The sequence below is a fragment of the Rhagoletis zephyria genome, unplaced genomic scaffold (assembly GCF_001687245.7).
Source record: "Rhagoletis zephyria isolate East Lansing unplaced genomic scaffold, Rhagoletis_zephyria_1.1 Rzeph_scaffold_01162, whole genome shotgun sequence".
Lineage (NCBI taxonomy): Eukaryota > Metazoa > Arthropoda > Insecta > Diptera > Tephritidae > Rhagoletis > Rhagoletis zephyria.
Window position 1 is genome coordinate 41,470 of NW_016158246.1, and position 23,579 is coordinate 65,048.

The 23,579-nt window shown below is 36.1% G+C and overlaps 2 protein-coding genes across 2 annotated transcripts in view; one reads left to right on the forward strand and one right to left on the reverse strand.

The window, feature by feature from the left end:
- The window catches only part of hook (hook microtubule tethering protein), a 29,870-nt gene extending 7,019 nt beyond the window's left edge, over positions 1–22,851 (reverse strand). The window contains exons 1-4 of the mRNA XM_017616183.1: positions 22,603–22,851; positions 19,266–19,675; positions 18,925–19,209; positions 18,616–18,867 (exon numbers count right to left, since the gene is read on the reverse strand). Coding sequence (XP_017471672.1) covers positions 18,616–18,867; positions 18,925–19,209; positions 19,266–19,628 — 900 coding nt within the window. The 5' untranslated portion in view covers positions 19,629–19,675; positions 22,603–22,851. The remainder of the gene's footprint in view (positions 1–18,615; positions 18,868–18,924; positions 19,210–19,265; positions 19,676–22,602) is intronic.
- Positions 7,071–8,200, forward strand: LOC108363000 (putative nuclease HARBI1). Its single transcript, XM_017616184.1, has 2 exons — positions 7,071–7,348; positions 7,404–8,200. Exons 1-2 carry the CDS (start codon positions 7,181–7,183, stop codon positions 7,623–7,625), a joined length of 390 nt encoding a protein of 129 aa, XP_017471673.1. The 5' UTR covers positions 7,071–7,180; the 3' UTR covers positions 7,626–8,200.
- Positions 22,852–23,579: the final 728 nt, after the last annotated feature.

The window sequence follows — 23,579 nt, forward strand, 5'->3', positions numbered from 1 at the left end:
CCTACAACTTGGGTGTCCTCACCAGTTGCTGTCCTCAACCTTGCTCCAGGTAATGGCCTTACCTCTTTAGTGACCAAATCAGATCGAATGATGGAATGTGATGCGCCCGTATCCACAGTTAGTACTCGCTCATGTCCGTCCACATATCCACCAACAGTAACGTTGCTCGCTTTTCTGCCAATTCTCGAGACGGAGATTATGGGGCATTCAATTGCGGGACCCAGCGTGCGCCCCTTGCTGCTGGCTCGTTTTAGTTTAACGACTGATCGGAGTCGGGCTCGTCATCCTCAGTCCTGCGTTTACGTACAGCCGAACTGTTGGACCTGTTGGAACCCGTCTTACATTCGCGTGCGAAGTGGCCTGGTTTTCCGCAACTAAAGCATTTCCTAGCACCATCCTTTCTCTCGGTTGCACCAGGAGTATTCTTCTCTGCCATCGACTTGAGTGTTTTCAGGATCTCGTTCATCACGTCAGGTGTCTCCACTTCTACTCGATGGGCTTTGTAGGATGGTCTACTTAGGAGCGCCGCCGTTTCAGGTGTCTGAGCATGCGAGACGGTTTCAGCAAATGTTGGCTTTGGATTTGCATACGTCTCGCGCTTGGTATACACGTCCCGCATTCCGTTGACGAACCTCTGGATTTTTACTCTTTCGAGGTGCTCACCAGATGCATCTCCAATTGCCAAATGTGCCAACCTTTCAACCTCGGAGGCGAATTCCTGTAGAGTCTCGTTGGATTTCTGGCAGCGATTCTCCAGCTCCATCTGGTAAATCTGTCTCCTGTGCTCGCTACCATAACGTCTTTCCACTGCACCCATTAATGCATCGTAATTGTTCCTTTCACAGTCAGGAATTGTCTGCAAGATTTCCGCTGCAGGTCCTTTTAATGCCACGAACAGAGCAGCGGATTTATCCTCCATGCTCCAACGATTTGCTGTAGCTGTCTTCTCGAACTGCAGCTTAAAGACTTGGAAAGGAATCGTGCCGTCAAAGGATGGAGTCTTTACCTTGGGAGCACTTGTCGAAGTAGCTGGACGATTCATCTGCAAATCTCGGAGGCGACCTTCCAACTCTTCTACCTTTGCTTCGACTTTCTCCTGAATTAGCTCTTCGATTTTATCTTGTCGTTCCTCGATTTTATCCTGTCTCTCTCGGAGTTCAGCGTTATCTTTAAATAAATTCTCTTGTAGCTGAGTAATCTTTTCATCTAGCTGCGATGACATGTACGTTTTCTGTGCTTCCAGCTGCGATGACATGCGTGTTTCCTGCACTTGCAGCTGGGATGAAATCTGTGATGACATCTGTGACATGGCAGCCAATAACGTGTTCATGTCCATAGCTGGTGATGACGACGGAGCCTTTTGCTGTTCTTCAACCTTCCCGGATGTCTGCTGCATATCCTTCGATGAACAAGCGGCCTCATCCTTCTGTTCATCCTTTGCGGATGCATTGTCAAGTTTACCCTGGAAGTCGTATTTGTCCACGTCGATGCCTTCTGCTTCCATAGCCTCTCGCAACCGTGATAGTAACTCCACTTTTCTTCCGGAGGTTGCTAAATTTCGCTTCTCCAACTCCTGTTTGAGTTCCTCAATCTTTAAGTCCTGAATTTTTGCCATTTTCAAAAGTTTATCCTTCGGGATTTATTTAATAATCCCACTTCTGGCACCAATTGTTACGATTATCCTTGAACCCTCGTCCGGATTTCCCAAATCCTCCGGTTCGTATCGCTGGATTGTTAAATAAAGGCTAACGATGACCAAATGGTAGTACAATTAACTTTATTGTACAACAAACAATTTTACAATATTTGCCAATACAGTAAAAACACTACAATACTTGTTAAAGCAATTACAACGCTTTACTGAACTTGTTACACACAATTAAACTTATAGCTTGCTTATTCGCAACTCGCTTCTCTGCTCACTTTACTTGTAGCTTGCTGACTTGTAACTAACTCACCTCGCTGTGGCGGCGCCCTTATATACCTGCGCTGGCACTTATGGCAACTCTAGAACATTCTGAAGTTTATCGCTCATTCTCTTTCTCTCGCTGTTCGCAGTGTTCATCCAACTTGACGTTTCTCATTTTGGAAAATTCTACGTCATTCCTCGAACATTCTGCCTATTTCTCGTTGTTCGCTTCGCGTTGCCGTAGTATTCGTCACATTTTTAACGGCAAATGTTAAAGCTGATAGACTTTTTTGTGCTGATTACGAATCCGTAAGTATAAAGTTTCGATCAGCTCCAGAAAAACGAGGTTAACTTCTCGATCAGCTTTCTTAATCTTGTTCCCTGAATATCAATCATATATTATTTAAAAGGAAAAAATGCGGAAGCTTGCACGGAGTCGCCAATTATTAATTATTTTCATTGTTGCTGCGGCACGCGTAACGCAAGCAAAGCGTGATGCGAGGCGAGCGAAAAAAGGATAACTTGCGACGGCATGCAAGTTTCCATATTTTAATTTATTTTAAATAATGTATTTTAGAATAAGGATTGGTATTCAACAAGTACTAAATATTTTCATTTGTTTATAAAAATTGTTTATAAAAATTAAAATTAAATTAAATTGTTTATAAAAATTTAAATTAAAATACCGAGTGTTTGAACAGTCAGGCTAAAGGGTGTCTAACTAACAATTATCATAATAAAGAATCAGCAAGATACACGCTGTGAATCAGTAGAAAATAAACAATTACTGAATTCATGTAAAAAAGTTTATAACAATAACATAACTTCGAATTTTGTTCAAATTGTATTTTTTGTTTATGGTTGTAAACCGTATAAAGTAATTTGTGCAAAAAAATCTTCAATCTGAATTTAGGTGGCCCACTTGAGAAATTTTCTCTCTATGCATATACAGCAGCGGTCAAAATAATAGTAGCAAAATTCAAAATGATATTAACTGCAACTCCTGTATATTTTTTGATTTTTAACTGTTTTTATTTAAGATATAATTCGATCTATAACAGAAAACACAGAAATAAAAATTTCAAAAATTGCACAAAGTCCACAAAAATTAATCAAACTTCAAAATTTTTTATTCAGAATGTTCAGAAAATTTTCGAGTGCGCAGTTTTGAAGCCCATTAATTTTAGTGGAAGTTTCAAGTCACTAAAAATTACCGTTCATTTTTTAGATTTACACCCCTATTCTGCAACTTTTTCGTATTCGGATTTTGCTACGAATCGTAGAAATAGTATGCTGCAATCCGAATCGTATTTTCGAACTTTCGAAATTCGTAACAATGGCATGCCTAAAAACGAACGGGTAAGCTTTTTTGCGTAATTTTGTACGAAAACAATTCTGTGTCGAAGGCGAGATAAAACATGTAAATCGATGTGTATTTGCAGGAAATATTAGTAGTGTTCATTTAAACAGATAAATTTGCCTTTTGCATATACATATATTTTTATCCACTGCTTTATATAAACAAGCAAAAAAGAATCTGTGCTGCCCCTTATCGAGAAACTTGGGTCCGTCTTAGTTATTTGTACAATGGTTTTCGGTTGTTGTGTCCAAACGCATAACCCGAATCCAAAAACTTTAACATACACGTGTAATCAAAGGATTAAGCTCTTATTTAAAATAAATGTTCCAAATTTCCGACCACTAGCTTATTAATAAATTCGGTTTGCACTATGCGTTTTTTGCAAATTTCGATATGGGTTTTGCACAAAAATTTGGATGGCGTAGCCGGAGTGTTGTATAGCTTTGACATGCGGAAGCCCCTCTTCTCCGGCAACAGAGAAAGGAAAATTCTACTTAGTAAGGGTTATAGTCCCTAAGCGCGGCCGAAAGTGCATGTTTTCAATGGCTTGGAAGAAGCTGTTATTGCATTAAGTGTATTGTGAACCAGTTCTTCAGGCATAGGAGGAGTTCTGGCTTGTGGTTCAACAATTCAACCAGAAGATGACATAGATGCGCCCATGGTTACTATGCCCGACAGCTCCGCATATCTTTATGAAATCATTCCCATAGCGCGCTCTTATTCCGGTGCTATAATTGCAAATGCAATAGAATCCATCGTTTCCTTTAAAATATGCAAAATCAAACAATTTTGCTATAAATAAGCACTTCATGAGTGTTTTTAACTCCTTTCCACTTTATTTTCCCCAATTCAACTGTCTTCGAAAAACAACTGATAGCTGGCAATGCTGCACATGTTTCCGCAAGGGTTTCAGCATGTGAATTTTTCGTTTTTCGTAGCGTAGCTACGAATTACGAAAATTCGGGTTTTAGAATAAGTGGGTTATTTGTCGAGCGTGTTGTGCATTTTCTTCCATATAAAAAGGGATTTTGTTCATACGTTACATGGAAGAAAATGCTGAACACCCTCGACAAAAAAAATCAAAAAAATTAACTGTAATTTTTAGTGACTTGAAACTTGTATTTTATTATACTAAAATTGGGCTAGAAAACTGCATACTTGAAAATTTTCTAAACATTCTAAATAAAAGGTTTTAAATTTGATGAACATTTTTTGCATTTTGATTCATTTTTGTGAACTTTGTGCAATTTTTTAAATATTGATTTCTGTTATAGATCGAACCATATTTTAAATGAAAATTATTAAAAATCAATAAATAAACAGGAGTTGCAATCAATAGAATTTTGAATTTTGCTACTATTATTTTGACCGCTGTTGTACAATGTACATATGTATATGAAGAGAATACAAATATGTAGATCAGTATAAAATCCCACCTCAGCCAAAATGTGATTTTAACACTCTGAACTTAAAAAAAAGTAAATGCGCCTGGGCCACACTGGAGAAGTGAAACTTACGTTACATATCTATTTTGTCTCATAACATACATATGTACATTCATCTGCTTTTGCTTAAGGTTATATTTTTTCTCTCTACCCCTGATCGTTCTAATAACATTTATGTTATTCTGTTTTGCATTATCTTCACTTTTATCTTTATACTCTATCGATAACAAAATCGAAAGTAACATCCAACAAAATATCGATAACAAAATCGATAGCAAATGCGACAAAAATTTCGATAGTAAAATCGGTAATACTATTGGTAGCAAAATCGATTAGATAATCGATAAAAATACTGATAACAAAATCGAAAAATAACAGATAACAAAAATTGATTATAAAATCGATAAAAATATCGTTAACAAAATTGATAAATAATCTATAACAAAATCGATTAATAATCGATAACGAAATCGATAAATAATCGATTACAAAATCGACAAATAATTGATAACGAAATCGATACAAAAATCGAAAAATAATCGATAACAAAATGGATAAATAATTGATAACAAAATGGATAAATAATCGATAACCAAATCGATGAACAATAGACAACAAAATCGGTAACAAGGCCTAAACAATATCGATGACAAAATCAATAATAATATCGATAATAAAATCGTTTAAAATATCGACTAAAAACTCTACAACAAAATCGATAAAAATATCGATAATTGCATCGACAATATCGATAAAAATTTCGATAACAAAATCGATTAAAATATCGACAACAAACCGATAAAAATATCGATTATTATATCGATAAGTCCCGAGAATCCCGAAAATCTCTAAAATTCCATTGAGTCTTTGTGTCTCTATCTATATCCTTTTCTCTATAATTACCTTTATTTTAATCTTTCTTCCTCTATCTTTATCTTTACTTTTATCGGTATCCTCATCCTCATCTTTTTCTTTATATTTAACTTTGTTTTTACTTTTATGTTCATCATTTTCTTCATCTACATATTTGCCTTCACCTTTGCCCTTATGGCTGGTATTGTCACTTGCGAAGCGAATAAATTTGGCGAAGCGAACGGTTTGGCGAACACACCTAAAATTTGCATTGTGAGTGGCGAATGAACTTTTTCGCCGGACATGCGTCGTTGCCATTCAAACAAATTAGATGAGTTCATCCTCTTTTGACGTTTCTGTCATTTATACTTCGAATTATTTGTTATTACAAACTAAAATTTGAAAAGCAAAATGTTTTATACCGTAGATTTATATTTTGAGGATAGTATAATGTTGTTCTTCGTCAACGGCGTTTTATTAGAGATTACTCTAATCCTATGGAGCTGCCGTCCACAGTGTAATTATCCAGTGCAGATAGGTTATTCAATGAAACATGAAAAATTTATGCATATATGAATATGTATTTATTAGGGCTGTGCGATTATTCGATTACTCGAGCAAGTTGGTTAATCAATTATAAGGTTAATCAATTACTCGAGTAATCTAGATTTTGATTACTCAAAACGATGATTAATCGAGTTAATTGAAATATGATTACTCAAAAAAAATAATTTTGCTCGTTAAGAGAGTTTGCTTTGGAAAATGCTTATTTTCTTTTTTACATTCTGTATAGAAAAAAATTTTTCATTTCAATTTTTGGAAACAGAAACCATGTTTTCAGAGTATCAAGGAACTTCAACTACTTTATATCGATGGCTGAGTGGAAGATCGACCTATCTCGGCAGCCAGTTCGAAAACGCTCTATCTCAAAAAACTTTTCAAGAACGCCCTATTTCAGAATTTAATTGAAAAACACCCTATCTCAAANAAAAATTTATGCATATATGAATATGTATTTATAGATTTGCAGCGAATTTTCCGCTAAGCAAGGACGCTTTTATGTATGTGCTGGACAAAATCAAGGACAAATTTAATTGCCGCCTGTCCTCGTCTGTAACGCCACTGCTAAAATTGTGTTGCGCACCGAGATTTTTTGCGCATGGCAGTTATCAGCCGTTGTAGGGTCTTGCGCAACCTACAGTTTCGCTCATTTTAAAGGAGGTATTGCCCATTTTAGAAAGAGAAATTTGCAGTGCTTCGATAATCACAGAAATGACAGAAGAAGAGAAGCAACAGGCAAGGAGCAAATTTTTCTCCAGATCAGGAATACCCAACGTAATTGGCTGTGTTGACGGAACNATTTCAATTTTTGGAAACAGAAACCATGTTTTCAGAGTATCAAGGAACTTCAACTACTTTATATCGATGGCTGAGTGGAAGATCGACCTATCTCGGCAGCCAGTNCTGCTAAAATTGTGTTGCGCACCGAGATTTTTTGCGCATGGCAGTTATCAGCCGTTGTAGGGTCTTGCGCAACCTACAGTTTCGCTCATTTTAAAGGAGGTATTGCCCATTTTAGAAAGAGAAATTTGCAGTGCTTCGATAATCACAGAAATGACAGAAGAAGAGAAGCAACAGGCAAGGAGCAAATTTTTCTCCAGATCAGGAATACCCAACGTAATTGGCTGTGTTGACGGAACACATATTGCGATTTATGCCCCCACCGCAAATAGACACCTCTATCTAAATAGAAAAGGCTTTTTTAGTATAAATGCTATGATTGTAAGTTTTTAAGAAATGAATACAGCAACACTGATAAACAAATTGTATATTAAAGGCTTGCGATCATGACATGAATATCCGGTTTGTGGATGCTAGATATGCTGGTTCTACACATGATTCGTTCGTGTGGAACAATAGTTCATTAAAGACTTATTTGGAGAATATGCATCAAAGTGGCGATCATAACTCTATTTATTTAGGTACTTTAAATTTGTTACATCGGCACAAAATTAATGTAAATACTATTTTAAAACAAAAACTACTTATTTATAGGTGATTCCGGATATCCACTTAGTCCTTATTTACTAACACCCTTCCGCCATGCAGACTCTGGAACTAGGGAGTCAATTTTTAATAAGAAGCACGCGAAAGCTAGAAACGTCGTTGAACGTACGATCGGAGTTTTGAAATGTCGCTTTCGATGTCTCCTGAGTGATCGAAAAATGCGCTACGATCCTGCTAAAGCAACATCCATTATAAATATTTGTTGCGCTTTCCACAATATTTGTAAGAAATTTAGAATCAGTGATCCAGAAGAAGCTGAAATTTTTATTGACACCGTTGTATCATCAGAGCCAATCAGTGAAGATGCCAATAATACATCAGGAGAGCGCCGCAGAAGGCAAATAGCTGATGCGTTGTTGTAAAATTAATTGCAGTTCGGTTTATTGAATAAATTCAAAATCATTTACCTTACTTTTGTTCCTTTTATTTCATTTCTACTCATTCTACTTCAAAATTCTTTATTATATACATGTTAAATTAAACCTAATTGTTTCTATGCTCTTAAACTTAATAAAAATCACAAGTTGAATTCAGTACCTTCATCAAAAATTAAACTTAAAACTAATTGATCACATGCTTTTATATATTAAAATAAAAAATCACAAATTAAATTCAGCCGTTAAAAAAATATTAAACTTAAAACTAGTTCATCACATTTTTTATAAATAAAAATAAAAAAATCACAAATTCAATCAACATAAAGAAAAGATGGATATGAATCTAAAGAGTAGGAACTAAACCTGAAAATACAACCAAAAGTAGTTTGTAACAATATTACAGTCTACTTTTGGCTGTATTTTAATGTTTTTAGTTCTACTCCTTTAGTTTCATTTCCATCTTTTCCTTATGCTGTCTTTTCTTCTCTAAAATTTCTTCCCTCTACCTTTCTTCCTTTAATTTCAATAAATTTAATTCTTCCTTTTTTAAATCGTATGTCTTTCTCGTATACCTCGCGATTTCTGCAAGCTTCTCAATATTTGAAATCCTCTCGCAAAGTGTGTCTTGCACTTCAGCCTGCTTTTCCAACGCTTTGATCCGAATGCTTTCTCGATCCTCAACTGTCATCCTTGGCCGTGGAGTTGATGATCGCGGTACCAAATCCGCATCCGGAGCTTGTTCGCCCAGTGGCTCCTCTAAATCAATTCTGTTGCCACTCACCGCATTTTCTTCCACGTTCGTTCCAAATGAAGAGCCTGCTGGGTTGACTGCTTCCTGAAGGTGGAGAAGCTCATCAACGGTTCGCTCTAGTGGTGTTAAGCTTTGTTGTGTATAAGGTCCTCCTCCTGTGGCCACAGTTTCTCGTCGGTTTGTCGCAATTTTTTTTTTAGCTTCAGCTTGTAACCCACCAAACCTAAATAGTACTCAGAAGTAACTACGGCAACACAAACTAGTTCAGTTCTTACCTTATTCCACTCGCGTCCGTTACGCATTGGAGGATCAATGGCGTTAAGTTCAGTTGCAAACTTTTCCCACAGCTCTGCCCTGCTTTTCTTCGTGAAACCGAAGCTTCCCATTCCTCTAGCGACGTCTGGATTGTTTTCCATAATTGCAACAAGCTTTTGGAACTGCTGCGTTGTTGTCCGTTTTGTTCTAAAAATTTTGTTTTGTTAAATAAAATTAAATAAATTAAATTAAAATTTACTCACGTCCTTTCCATGGCCCCTATTGCGAGTGTCGACTGGCAGTAGAATAGAAATTTGTCGATCGAGTCGATCATCTTTTATTTTGCTATTGTGTAACTTGATCGATAAAAATTTGTACTATTGTGAATGGTTGACAGAATTCTAAACAGCGGTTTGTTTGTTTACATTTGTTTCTCTAGTGTTTTATTTACATCATTTTTTAAATAATGGCTTTCATTATAAAATTTAAAAAATGGGCACAGTTGAAATATGGTTTAGTGATGAGGAAGATGATGTGGAAGCTAATAGATTAGCAGAGTTGGCTAAAGCAAGGAGGGAATGGCGAGATTCGTCGGATCCCTTGGAATTGGAAGCTGAAGTGTATGTACATATGTGAGTTTTATGAATAGAAGTTGCGTTCCCGATACTTCACGGTTCTTAGCCTTTACATGATTTGCAGGAAAAGCTGTTTTCCTCATTATGAAACTTGATGGAATTTTAAGAAGTACGGTACGGTTTAGATATTTGTACAATGATGTTGGGTATTTGTGTCCAAACGCGTGATCCGAGTTTAAAAACTTTAACATACAAGTGTAGTGAAAGAATTCAACTTTAATTTAAAATAAAGATTTCATTTTCCGAGGACTAGTCAATTAATAAATTATGCAGTTTTTTGTAAACTTTTGATGTTGGTTCTGCACAAAAAGACTGTGGATGGCGTAGCCGGAGTTATATGCACAAGAAATATTGTATATGTATCTTTCCCAATAGAAGCAGAGCTTCCTCCCCTCCTCTTTCCGGAAATTCCTTTGATTATGTCCTCATTCTCCCTTATCAGCTTGACAAACCGCGCAAGTTGCCTTTTGTTGATTATAATTTTTGATCTGTAATTCAGACACATACATACATATGTATATTTCACAATTTTTTACAACTTCCAGTTCAATTGACTTACTTTTTATCCATTATAGTACCACTTTCTTATGTAAATTTTATAAACGCAAACTCCAACGACTAAAAAACAGCAATAGAAGGATGAGCGATTAAAAAGTATTCACAGTCGCTAATTGAGCGACTAAGCGACACTCGCAATAGCATCGATAATCGATAATCGCTTAATAGTCGTTTATCTACTGCCAGTCGACATTCGCAATAGGGGTGCATTTCAAACGCGAACCAAATAAACAGTCGACAAATTTTGACAGCTCTGGCGAAGCGAATGTCGCTTTTTCGCTAGTGACAATGCAAGAAATTCATTTTCGACAACCGTTCGCCATTTTGCGGCGAATTCGCTGGAAATTCGCGTCTCACAATTCGAGACAGCGAAATTCGCCGTTATTTTCATTCGCTTCGCGAGTGACAATACCAGCCTATATAACTAAAGTGTTTGTATTGGTATTTTTCTAATAGTTATTCTTTAACCTTTTATTAGCACTTGTTTCAGCTCCAACCATTTCTGTTGCACTATTTCCGTTGCACCACTTACGTTGCACAATTTCCGTTGCACCATTTCCGTGTGCAATTTCCGTTGAATTTGCCAATTTACTCCCAACCAACCAACCGCCGCTAAAGAAGTTTCACTTCAAAAAACTTAGAAGTACTGCAAAAAATTCAATCTAATGGCTGAAGACTAATAAAAAAAAATTACTAAAAAATGGCAGTACTCAAGTGACTAAGCATAAATCAAAAAAAGAATAAAAACTAAGTTTTTAATCTTATAATTCATTTCCACCAAGCCCTAACTCCAGTTTATGCCTAGTAGAAAAAGGATATTACAACTCGAAGGGAGTAATTGCTCATATTACATAAGTACAAGCATTTGAAAGCAAAAAGTAAGAAATAAAGTTTTCTGATCACCCCATGTTAACGTTATTTGCTCTTACCTGAGCTCTTAACTGCAGTTAAACTTTTGGTGGAAATGGGCTATTAGTCAGGACTAACCGAAAATAATTGCAATCACTTGTGAACTCAACCAAATGATTAATTTAGTTAAAATTGACTGCATTCCCAAACACCTCTGGTGTAAAGTACGATACATACATAAAACTAGTATTTAATAAAAAATTAATAAACATTAAACAAACGAAAGCAAAATAGTAAAAATTGTCCCTTCTTTACATAACAGTATATATACATATATGTATATACAGAGGCGGTCAAAAGTGGATGGTGTTGTGTGTTTAATATTTACAATGTTTTTCAAGCCAACATTTTGTTATTTTTTTTTTAACTTTACACAGAATTTAGAAAAATTCCACAAGTTTGTACTTAAATTTTGAGCTTTTGATTTTTTATTTCATTTTATTGCAAAATCATTAGTACAATAAGATCTCAATGTGTAAGCATTTCGAAATCAAAATGAGAAAGTTTAGTACCGTTTTTGTATATGTATTGTGTACGTGTGTAGCGTTTTCGTGCATGTATTGTGTAGATGTTTATTTATGAACGTATGTGTACGTGTTTATTGATATATCTGCACTGCAATGTTTTCGGACGGTACTAACGGGTGATTTTTTTGAGGTTAGGATTTTCATGCATTAGTATTTGACAGATCACGTGGGATTTCAGACATGGTGTCAAAGAGAAAGATGCTCAGTATGCTTTGACATTTCATCATGAATAGACTTACTAACGAGCAACGCTTGCAAATCATTGAATTTTATTACCAAAATCAGTGTTCGGTTCGCTTTACGTCCGATTTATGGTCTACATAATCGACCAAGTGAGCAAACAATTAATGCGATTGTGACCAAGTTTCGCACTCAGTTTACTTTATTGGACATTAAACCAACCACACGAATGCGTACAGTGCGTACAGAAGAGAATATTGCGTCTGTTTCTGAGAGTGTTGCTGAAGACCGTGAAATGTCGATTCGTCGCCGTTCGCAGCAATTGGGTTTGCGAAACACATTGCGAACCGAACACTGATTTTGGTAATAAAATTCAATGATTTGCAAGCGTTGCTCGTTAGTAAGTCTATTCATGATGAAATGTCAAAGCATACTGAGCATCTTTCTCTTTGACACCATGTCTGAAATCCCACGTGATCTGTCAAATACTAATGCATGAAAATCCTAACCTCAAAAAAATCACCCGTTAGTTGTTACTGCCAATATAGGAGTATTTTATACAGTATATTTTGCTTTGCTGCCTCTATGCTTAAGTGCACATTTAAGATACCTACCCCAAAATGCGCATCAAAAGCATTATTTTTAACATTTATAAAAAAGACTACTCCGATAGATGCATTCAACATACCTGCACATTGGCAATACCTGCCTTAAAAATTGTGCGACTAGTATCAATTATCAATGAAAGTATTACGTTTACCTGCACTGGCCCTACAATTACCTAATTTTACAACCTTTTATTTATTTTGCTCATCTCGCAGAACAACGAAAATGGCTATCAATTTATGTAGTTATATAGATAATTAGATAACATTCGGTAAAAATTTCGCTTGCAGTAATTTCTACATGGTAAGTGCTCCGCCAATATTTGGTTTCATAGGGATTCGGATACCTTCCTTATTGAAGTAGTAAAGAAAATTCGCTTAAGTGCCTTTTTCGGTTACGTGCACAAGTTTTTCGTGCAAAGAAGGATGTGCAGCTAAGCAAAATATACTGTATATGGTAATAATAGTTACTAAGGGTCAGTTTTTCAGTTGTTGTTGTTGTTGGTGTTGTAGCGGCTACAACAACCCCGCACAGATCGGCTAGTGTCCCAGTCGTTGTCAAGTTCAGAAGACTCAAGAAGCGTGCAGCCTCTATAGGGCCTGTCCACAGGGACACAGGCGTAGGGGTTTTCCGGGCATGCGAAGAGATGTTTCGAGTCGTGGGGTGTCTCTCCCAGAACGGCATTCACAGGTCTCGAGTCTACGTAACTTGAGACTGACTCCCTGTGAATGCCGCTCAGGGCCTGTCGATATGCTGACGGGTCCAGAGGTTGTTTTATGAACCTGCAAGCAAGTTCCTGTTCGAGTGTCCACGTCTGTGGCTCCCTACTAGGAATTGCTTGCAGAGCATTGTGTTGTGCTCCCTTATGGGGAGCATTTGCCCCTCGCCATGTAGGTGATGTTCTGGCGACATCAGAATATATCCGGTCGTTGTTCGAAGTGCTGTGTTTTGTACCGTCTGTAGCTTCATCCACTGCGTCCTACTGGTCCCCGGCGACCTGGTGCAGCGTAATTTAGAACCGGCCGGCCAATTGCCTTGTATGTTGCCAGCAACCTGTCCTTGTCTTTGCCCCAGGTACTGCCGGCTAGCTTTCTTAGGACCTTGTTGCGGCTCTGTACTTTGTTGACAATTGCAGTTGAGTGCGCAGAGAAGGAGAGCAGGCTGTCGAAAATAACTCTGAGTATTTTTGGGTTATTCACCATCGGTATTGGTGTGTCATCGACGTTAATACCCAGCGGTAGTCTGACCTCCTTTATCCAGGTGGTAAACAAGATTGCTGAGGATTTTGTAGGGGAGAGGGTTAGGCTCCGTGCAGTGAAGAAGCGAGAAAGCTCGGAGAGATCACCGTTTATGTTCGAGCACAAGTCATAATTTTCATTCCCAGACGCCATGATCGAGCAATCGTCAACGTAGGGGACAGACAACCGATACTCCCTCTGGAGCTTGGAAATATAGTAGTTAAACAGTAATTGGGAAAGGACACCACCCTGTGGAACCCCCCCGTCATATTTTTCTAGGTTTTCTCGATTTGTATCTAAACATTACTGACGAGTGTTGACCGCCCAGATAATTCGCAGACCACCGTTTGAGCCTCTGTGAGAGAGAGGAGGCCTCATGTCTTCTAGTAGCGTTGAATGGCTGACGGTGTCGAACGCCTTGCGACAGGTCCAACGCTACTAGAATAGTTCTCTCACAGGGGCGGTTACGGTTAAAGCCACGAGTTATCTGGGTAATTATGGCGTTAAGTGCTGTTGTTTTGCTGTGCACTTTACGGAACCCATGCTAATGCTTCGCTGGGGTCAGGTGGTTCGCAAAATAAGGGAGTAGCAAGGCCTCTAGTGTCTTCGCTACCGGGGAAAGGAGTGTTATCGGACGATAAGACTCTCCTTTGTTGGCTGGTTTCCGCGGTTTCAGCAGTGGGACCACTCTCCCCATCTTCCAGATGTCTGGAGCGACGAGGTGGCCATTGACAGGTTGAGGACCCTGGCTATATAGTATACTCCCGCAGGACCCTAATTTTCCAGCATAAACATGAATATTCCGTCGGGTCCCATGGCTTTGGAGGCTTTCGACTTCCCGATGGCTACCTAAACTTCACCGCTAGTGAAAACAAGCGGTGCACTTGTTGTTAGCAGTTTGTGCAGCCTTCTGGTCACTCGACGCTTGGATTTGTCCGCCAGAGGATGCAGGATGAAAACCGGCTAAAACAGCTCGCGCATGGCGCCGGATCCGACGAAGCCGTTCGGCAAAATCCATTTCCGACTCTGTCGTCGTGCTTTGTCGGATTGAACAGTGACCTCACGGTTGGCCAAAGCTTTGGTCAACCAGTTTTTCAGTGCACGGTCATGGTTTAAAATTAGTTTAAACGCTAGATCAGGCTGGTTTAAACTAAGATCAGCAGATCAAATGTCAGCCAGCTATTGAATGTAAACGCAGTTTACTTACCCCCTTATTCTAGAACCCGAATTTTCGTAATTCGTAATTCGTACCTACGCTACGAAAAACGAAAAATCCACATGCTGCAACCCTTGCGGAAACATGTGCAGCATGGCGAGCTATCAGTTGTTTTTCGAAGATAGCTGAATGAAGGATAACAAAGTGGAAAGGAATTTAAAAAACACTCATGAAGTGTTTATTCATAGTAAAATTGTTTGATTTTACATATTTTAAAGGAAACGATGGATTCTATTGCATTTGCAATTATAGCACCGGAATAAGAGCGCGCTATGGGAATGATTTCACAAAGATATGCGGAGCTGGTTACTATAACCATGGGCGCGTCTAAGTCAGCTTCTGGTTGAATTGTTGAACCACAAGCCAGAACTACTCCTATGCCTGAAGAACTGGTTCTCAATCCAGTTAATGCAATAACAGCTTCTTCCAAGCCATTGAAGGCATGCACTTTGTTAGGTCCACCACCTGTTGCACTTGCTTCTGCCTTCGACCGCGCTTAAGCTGATGCCACATAAAACGTTTGCTTCGCTTTACGTGACAGATTCGCTTTGACAACTAAGATGAATTGTATGAAAATGCACAAAGCATGCCACATAGATCATTGAAGCTGCAGCGCGAAGCGAAAAGATGGCCAACTCCCATCTTTTTGCGCGCTTTGACAATCAGCCGGTTTAATATTTATTTTGTTTCGTCCAAATTCGAGTATTCATGCTGAAACATAAAACTCAATTACATTGCTGATAATTTTAAAGCAAAATATCTTAAATCCACAGCAATTTTGACGAGTAAAAAAGCAGTGCAAAATTGATTTCTTGGCGTTCATTGTGGCATACCTTTTGCGTCTGGCGCTTTGCTGGCAAATTTATAAATGTCACGCAAAGCTACAAAGTTTTATCTGGCATCAGCTTTAGGGATTATAACCCTTACTAAGCAGAATTCTCCTTTCTGTATTGCCGGAGAAGAGGGGCTTCCGCATGTTAAAGGTATTCAACACTACTTGTGCACATCACTCCGGCTACGCCATCCACAATATTTTTGCGCAGAACCCATATCGAAATTTGGAAAAAAGTGCATAGTGCAAACCGAATTTATTAACAAGATAGTGCTCGGAAATTTGAAACATTTATTTTAAATAAAATTTTAATTCTTTGATTACACGTGATGCTAAAGTTTTTGGATTCGGATTATGCGTTTGGACACAACAACCGAAAATCATTGTACAAATAACTAAGCCAGACCCAAGTTTCTCGATAAGGGGCAGCACAGATTCTTTTTTGCTTGTTTATATAAAGCAGTGGATAAAGATATACACATATGCGAAGGGCAAATTTATCTGTTTAAATGAACGCCACTAATATTTCCTGCAAACGCACATCGATTTACATATTTTATCTCGCCTCCGACACAGAATTATTTTCGTACAAAATTACGCAAAAAAGCTTACTCGTTCGTTTTTAGGCATGGCATTGCTACGAATTTCGAAAGTTCGAAAATACGATTCGGATTGCAGCATACTATTTCTACGATTCGTAGTAAAATCCGAATACGAAAAAGTTGCAGAATAGGGGTGTTAATCTAAGTTTAAACTGGCACTGAAAACTGGCCCTAAGACTTAAACTTATAATAAAGTAAAGTGATAATAAAAAGTACAGACAATTAAAGCAATACAGTGGTTATACATATTAACTAGATTTGTTATTTACATAACGAAACTCATAATTATACAACATAAATTTATTTTCACGAAAGTGCGCATATAGAGCATTCTTAAAGTTGCTTTTATTTAGACTACTGCGAGTTGTCATTATAATAAAGTTCCATGTACGAATCGCATTGACAAAGAATAGCCGTGCGGAGCTTAGTAATTAAAATTTGGTACTATCAAATTATTAATTCGAGCTGATTTTTAATTTGAATTTTTATAAATTTTTTTTTTGTATGCTTATAAAATTTTAGTAAAATAAATGCAAGTATTTAGCGGCTAAAAAATCGAATTGATTTTAACACCGTGGAGGAAAAATAAATTGGGACACGACATTTTAACAAATGTCTTTTTTTTCTTTTGTTTATTTAATATTTATTATTTTTTATAAAAGTATAGCTCATTATCTAACAATAACAAAAACCATATTCCAAACATATATTCCAAAACATGTGCAAAAATTATAAAAATTCTGCAAACTTGCATCTAAATTTTCCACTTTATAATCAAATTTTTTAGAATATGCAGTTTTAGCGCCCATTAAATTTTAGTAGAATGAAGTGTAAGTTTTAAGTTCCTAAAAACTCGCCTTGATTTTTGGCAATTTTTTGAACGCATTTTCTGCTATACAAGGTGTGGATGCCTTCCAAGCCGCACTAAAAGAAAAAGTCTAACTTGCGCAACCTATTAGGAAAGTAACATCTAACCGTGGTTACGCACATTTGGCTTTACAATCTACTGAGGTTTAGAAATAAAACGGTATAGAAAGAAGTGCGTAATACATTCAGAATAAAAATTATCGAAAATCAATGCAATTTTTGGGAAATTCAAACTTTCACTTTATAAAACTATGCCATAAAACTGCATACTCAAAAAAATGCTAAAAAATCAGATTAAAAAGTTAAAAATTTAGATGCAATTTTGCAGAATCTTTATAATTTTTGCACAAGGTTTGAAAATATGAATTTATATGGTTTTTGTTAGATAATGAGCTATACTTTTATAAAAAATAATAAATACTAAATAAATAAACGAAAAATAGGAAAAATTTGTTAAAATGTCGTGTCCTTATTAATTTTTCCACCACTGTATTTATTTATTTATTTTTTGCTGAGGACTTTGAGGTTTTTTCATATGAATAGAGAAGTTTAGGAAAACTGGTTGACTTTTTTCGCAAACGGTCTTGCCCATATTCTTCCACAAGAAATTCATGTTTACATGCAAAATTGTGCAAAACGCCGCTAACAAAAAAATATTAAAAATCAATGCTATTTTTAGCGGCTAAAAACTTGCACTTATTTTACTAAAATTTTATAAGCCTTGCATACTGCATACCCGGAAGTTTTATTAAAATTCTGGATTAATAAGTTAAAAATTTTTGGAATTTTTCTAAATTCTGAAGTCTGAAAGTTTTATTTATTTGGTTTTTGGTAAAGCATTAACCATATTTTTATACAAAAACTAAAAAAAAATTTGATTGAGAAACCTTCTAAATATTAAAAGCAAAGCATATTCATCCACTTTTGACCGCCAGTGTATACATTTTTATAACGTGTTTCCATGAACACTGTGTGTTAAAAAATTTACTGCAAAAAAAAAGTATAGATACGAGCGTTAAATATACATTCCAAATATGAACCCTATCGGACCATAAATACGGGGTTTTCAAATATCTTGACATCTGAGCCTCCTAACGGTTAGTTCATTTGGAGATATAATTAAATCGTTGCAGCTCACGTAAATCTTATTTTTCTGAAATATTTTGTCGGAAATTTTAATATATAATCTGCCTTATCCTGAGTTTCGCCCGAAAAAAACTCAACCCAAAATGTTTCATCACCCCATAGTAAATACATGGAAACGAAAAGTTAAAAGTGAACCGGTTCGGGGAAAATGAAACTCATGATAAGACTGAATAAATTTTACAAATCGGGTTTCTCTTAAGCCCTACCAAACATCTTGTTTGATGAATACTTTCCGCACAAACTCGGGTATATATGTATAAAAAGAAAACTTGAACAAACGAACCTTAGCCTTAAAAAGTTCTACTTGACCCTTCAGAGTGGCGGACTTTTTTGCATCTTCTTCGCATTGCATTATTTGCTGAACATAATCGGCACTTCGTTCTTCTAAAATTTTAATATGCTTCTTCAAATCATTGTATTCCTCCAGCCTTTTTTTGTATGTTTCCAATTGAATCTCACATTCTTTTAATTTATCGTTTGATTCGCGTAGATCATCCACCTCATCTTTTAGTTGAATTAATTCAGATGTACTTTTCTAAAAATCACTAATTAGTAAGCAATTGCGTTCATACATACTTTAGGAGGAAATTACTGTTAATTCATCAATTCGCTGTTGCAAGGTTTGTGTTTCTTTTTCTTGCTGTTGCACTTTTAGTTTTAAATCTTCTCGTGAGGCATCTGATTGTAAGAGTTCCTCTTTCATTCGATCAAGCTGTCGCCGAAGTTCAGAATAACGTGCCGAGCCTGCTTGTACTGGTCCAAGTGAAACACCGTCATCTCCGATTTCAGCACATGTAGATTCTAAGCGTTGAATTTCAAGCTGTAATTTAGCAAGCTCCTGCTGCATGATAGACTTTTCTTCAATCAGTAGCAACATCTAAAATAAAACACAAGTTATTTTAAATAAACATCGAAAACCCATAATCTCTTTACTTTCTTTTCAGTCTCGAAACACTTCTGGGCAAAAGCGTCTCTTTCTTCTTGTAATATTTTATAATCAAAATTTGCAATGCTCATGCAATCTCGTTGCCAAGTGGATTCAAGATCTTGCAATGCACGCATTATATTAGCTTGCAGGGATTCTTCTAAGCCCATTATTTGTCGAATGTAATCTTGTTTGGCAACACAGTTCACTGCACAACCTAGCACAAGCTGTAGAAGACGTTCCAGTTCGCCAACGTCACACTTTTCGGCAATGCGTTGTGCATCAGGACGTGGGAAATCCGCAAGTGAATAACTTAACACGTCACTGTAATAATCATAAACACCTTCAATCACCTTCTTCAAATTACTCATTTTTAAGCGCCAGTTGACCCCTGTGTTAATTTTAGACAACCACGAATCTACAAATCATATTAAAAAATTTCGTTAATTTTCTTTTTTTTCTTGGAACACATCTAGATAACCAACCGTTCAGCTATGGAAAACCTAAAAATGCAGATCGATTGTACTTTTTACGCTGATTTCAATTATATAAATATTATTTGTCTATATTGAAAAGGAGGATAAATAAAATTTTTGGATATTTTAAAGTATTAATATTTTCTAAACTACATAACCGATGTATAAAATGTATATACTTGTTTATATATTTAAGCCAAAAATATTAAAAAACGAAAAATATATCATAATTTTTTCATAAAATAACCATTTAAAAAGAAATACATACATAATGTTTAAGATATTTATATTATTTAGAAAGTGCAAGTTTTTACCTTTAATTTCGTATACTTATTTCTGCGTAGGCGGCCTTCGGCCCTCCCCAGTGAATGCCCGACATGTGGAGACTCCCCGCGCGACACCAACCACCTCTTCACATGCCAGCTCTATCCTACTCCCTTTGGTCCGACCCTATTGAAACAGCCCGTTTCCTGGGCCTGCCGTTGGTTGAGCTTGACGACAGTGATTGTAGGATGAACCGAAATAGGCGGGGCTTAGTAGTGTCGCTACAACAACAACAGTTTTTTTTGCGCAAAACTTAGCGATCATAACCCTTACAAAATAAAATTCTCCTTTCTGTGTCGCCAAAAAAAGGGCGGAAGCATAAGAGTGATATCACAGTTTTTTTGCGCAGAATTTCTTTCTACGTAGGCGGCTTTCGGCCGCGATTAGGAATCACAACCCTTACAATTCAGAATTCTCCTTGCTGTGTTGTCAAAAAAGGGGCGGAAGCCTAAAGCTGGGATCCCACGATTGCCGCAATACACCAATTATTGCCTCATTTTATGCCCCAATCGTGTGATTTCACAATACATTGACTCATGCGGCAATAGAGGCCGATATTGTGCTTACTGTGCCCAATCAAATACGGCCCGTGTGCGGCAATCGTGTGATAGCTCGATTGGCAATCATGGGGCAATGAAAATTTCAAAATTGCGGCAATATTTATTGTATTCTTGTGCGGCAATTGAAGTGAACAATACACATCAATATTTAGGCTGTTTATTAATAATTTACTTTTTTGCTTCCTTATGTGTCCAAAAATCACTGAAATTAATATCCTTGTTTTCGGAAGCAACATAACTTTTAATTTAATTTGTAGTGAAATTATAATTTTTCTTGAAGTCCGATAACGGAATCTTTGCCGCGATATATACCACCACAAGCAAAACTCATACGAGAAGAATACGAAAGGTATTTTATGTCACCAAATGGCGGACTGCCATGACAGTATAAATTTATTAAAAAAAAAACTTAAAAGTTCAATACAGCCCACGACAAAGCAGTAGAACCTCAACATTTTGACCAGTCTTGACTATTTTTCTTCTACTTATTTAATCTTCATTATTTTCGTATAAAAGTATAGCTCATTGTCTAACAAAAACTGCATAAATCCAAATTGCAAGCTTTATACAAAAATTATAAAAATTTCTTAAACTTTTGAACACAATCCCACGGTTTATAATTTGGATTTCTAAAAAAAAATGGCTATTTAGTTTTGTAGCTCATTAAAATTTAGTACAATAAGGTGGAGGTTTGAAGTTGCTAAAAGATCCTGTTGATTTTTTATAATTTTTTTAGCTGACGGTATTATGCACTTTCTTCTCTGTAAATTACTTTGTAAACTGCAAAACAAAATTTTTTCTAGAAACCCAAATTAAAAACCATTGAATTGTGATCAAAATTTTAAGAAATGTTTATAATTTTTGTATAAAGTTTGGAATTTGGACTTATGTGGTTTTTACTAGACAATGAGCTATGGTTTTATAGGAAAAAATTAACATTAAACAACAGAAGAAAAAAGTCAAGACTGATCAAAATGTTAAGGTGCTATCTTTTGTTGCGAGCTGTACATATAATTATAAAATTTAATTCCAAACATAAATTATGTAAATTCGCAGCTTTCATTTAAACAAACATAACTCTTTTGTACCAATTTTACTTGTAATGAATAAAAAAACCTCTACGTAACAAAATTAAAAAGAAAACTGTTGCAACTTGAACTCCACATAGCACGTTGCAGTTATCGTCGAAAAATAAAAAAACTATACAATCAAACTTCTAAATAAATGCGTGAGTTTTCGTTGGGCACAAGTTTTTGCTTCTTTGCTTTCAAACAACAACAAATTTGCACAAAATGAGCCCGCAATATACAAAGCAGATGCAATTGATTTATTTTTTTTATTAAGAATACGCAATTTTTACATTTGCGGCAATCGTGGGATCTCAGCTTAAGAGTGATATCACAGTTTTTTGCGCGGAGCTTCTTTCGGCCGCCCTTAGGGATCATAACCCTTACAAAGTAGAATTCTCCTTCTGTGTTGCCAAAAAAAAGGAGCGGAGGCGTAAGAGTGATTTCATAGTTTCTTTTGTGCAGAATTTCATTCCACTTCCAGCGCAAACAGTACACTTTCCAAAAAATTCCGTTCAGATTACCACTCGCATTTATATTTTTTCTTATCACTGAGTTCTTAAAATATCAAATTAAAGGTAAGAACTTGCATTTTCTAAATATAATAAATTTCTTTAGCATTGATTATGCAATTTTTTCCAAAAAAGATTATTTTTGGCTTAAATATATAAACAAGCATATATATTTTATATATCAACTGAAAGATAAATTATCTTTATTTTGGCATCATTACCTAATATTTTAAGATATCGAACAAATTTTATTTTAACCTCTTAATTCTTCTTTACTTTTAAATTACGCCAAATAATATTTATATAATTGAAATAAAGTAAAAAGTAATATCGATCTGCATTTTTAGTTTTTCCGAAGCTGAACGGTTTGTTATCTAGATGTATGCCTTTTTCTTTTATAACTTACTTGTGAAGACCTCAGGTGCAAATTGGTTTAACGCCTGTGCCAGAGCGACTCCATCGGAGAGTTCTTCTACATTATCAATTAACAATGGATATCATTAATGATAGATAAGAGCGTGTCAGACGTGGCAATAATTCTAAGTGTTCTACGCAATCCGCTGTCATTTTTTTTTTTGTATTTAAGTTCCTCTAGAAATATTTAAACAAGGAGAATTATTTGGCCCAGCTAGAAGTTATAGCGCCTAAAATGTATTTAATACAGCTTGATAGCGCATTTAACAAAATTCAAAAAGAGAAATTTTATTTCGATGCGTCAACAGCCAGAATGACCCACAGTATAGAGTAAACCAGCCATTGACAATATGCTTATTTTGAAAATTCCCAAAAAGCATTTCAGTCAATGTTTTTAAAAATAACTTAAAGTAAGTTTGCAATAATAAGCATTATTAATATTAAGTTTATTTAAAACTTTTTCAAATAATCCTTTAATAAGTGTTAAGCTCTGAACACATTGAAAACGACGAGCTATGGGCACAGCTTCCAATTTGTTATCTTCATTAGTGAAGTCCGCGGAGAACAAATTGCACATAACGTTAATTCCAATCCAGGACCCGCTGCTCTAATCTGTGGAACATTCGAGCCTTCAAATGATGAGTTCTCTTATCATTGCTTACTTCATATTCAATTAAACATTTATTAAACTTTTTTCAGAAACCTTCATCCATGAGAATGGCGGCGATGAAAAGGAATATATATGGGTGTTTCCGGAAAAGTGTCAACCAAGACCAAAAAAATAGAATTTTGCCTGGACAAAGTTTATAGATGCCGATCGATAACTATATATTTTGTCTTTCATCCACCAAAATATAGTACTAATTGGTCCATTCCATTTCAAGATATGTGCGGATTTCCAACTACACTTTCAATTTTTCTTTTTTTCGGAGAAACCATACCTTTCAGAAATCCTTCATAATTGTAGCA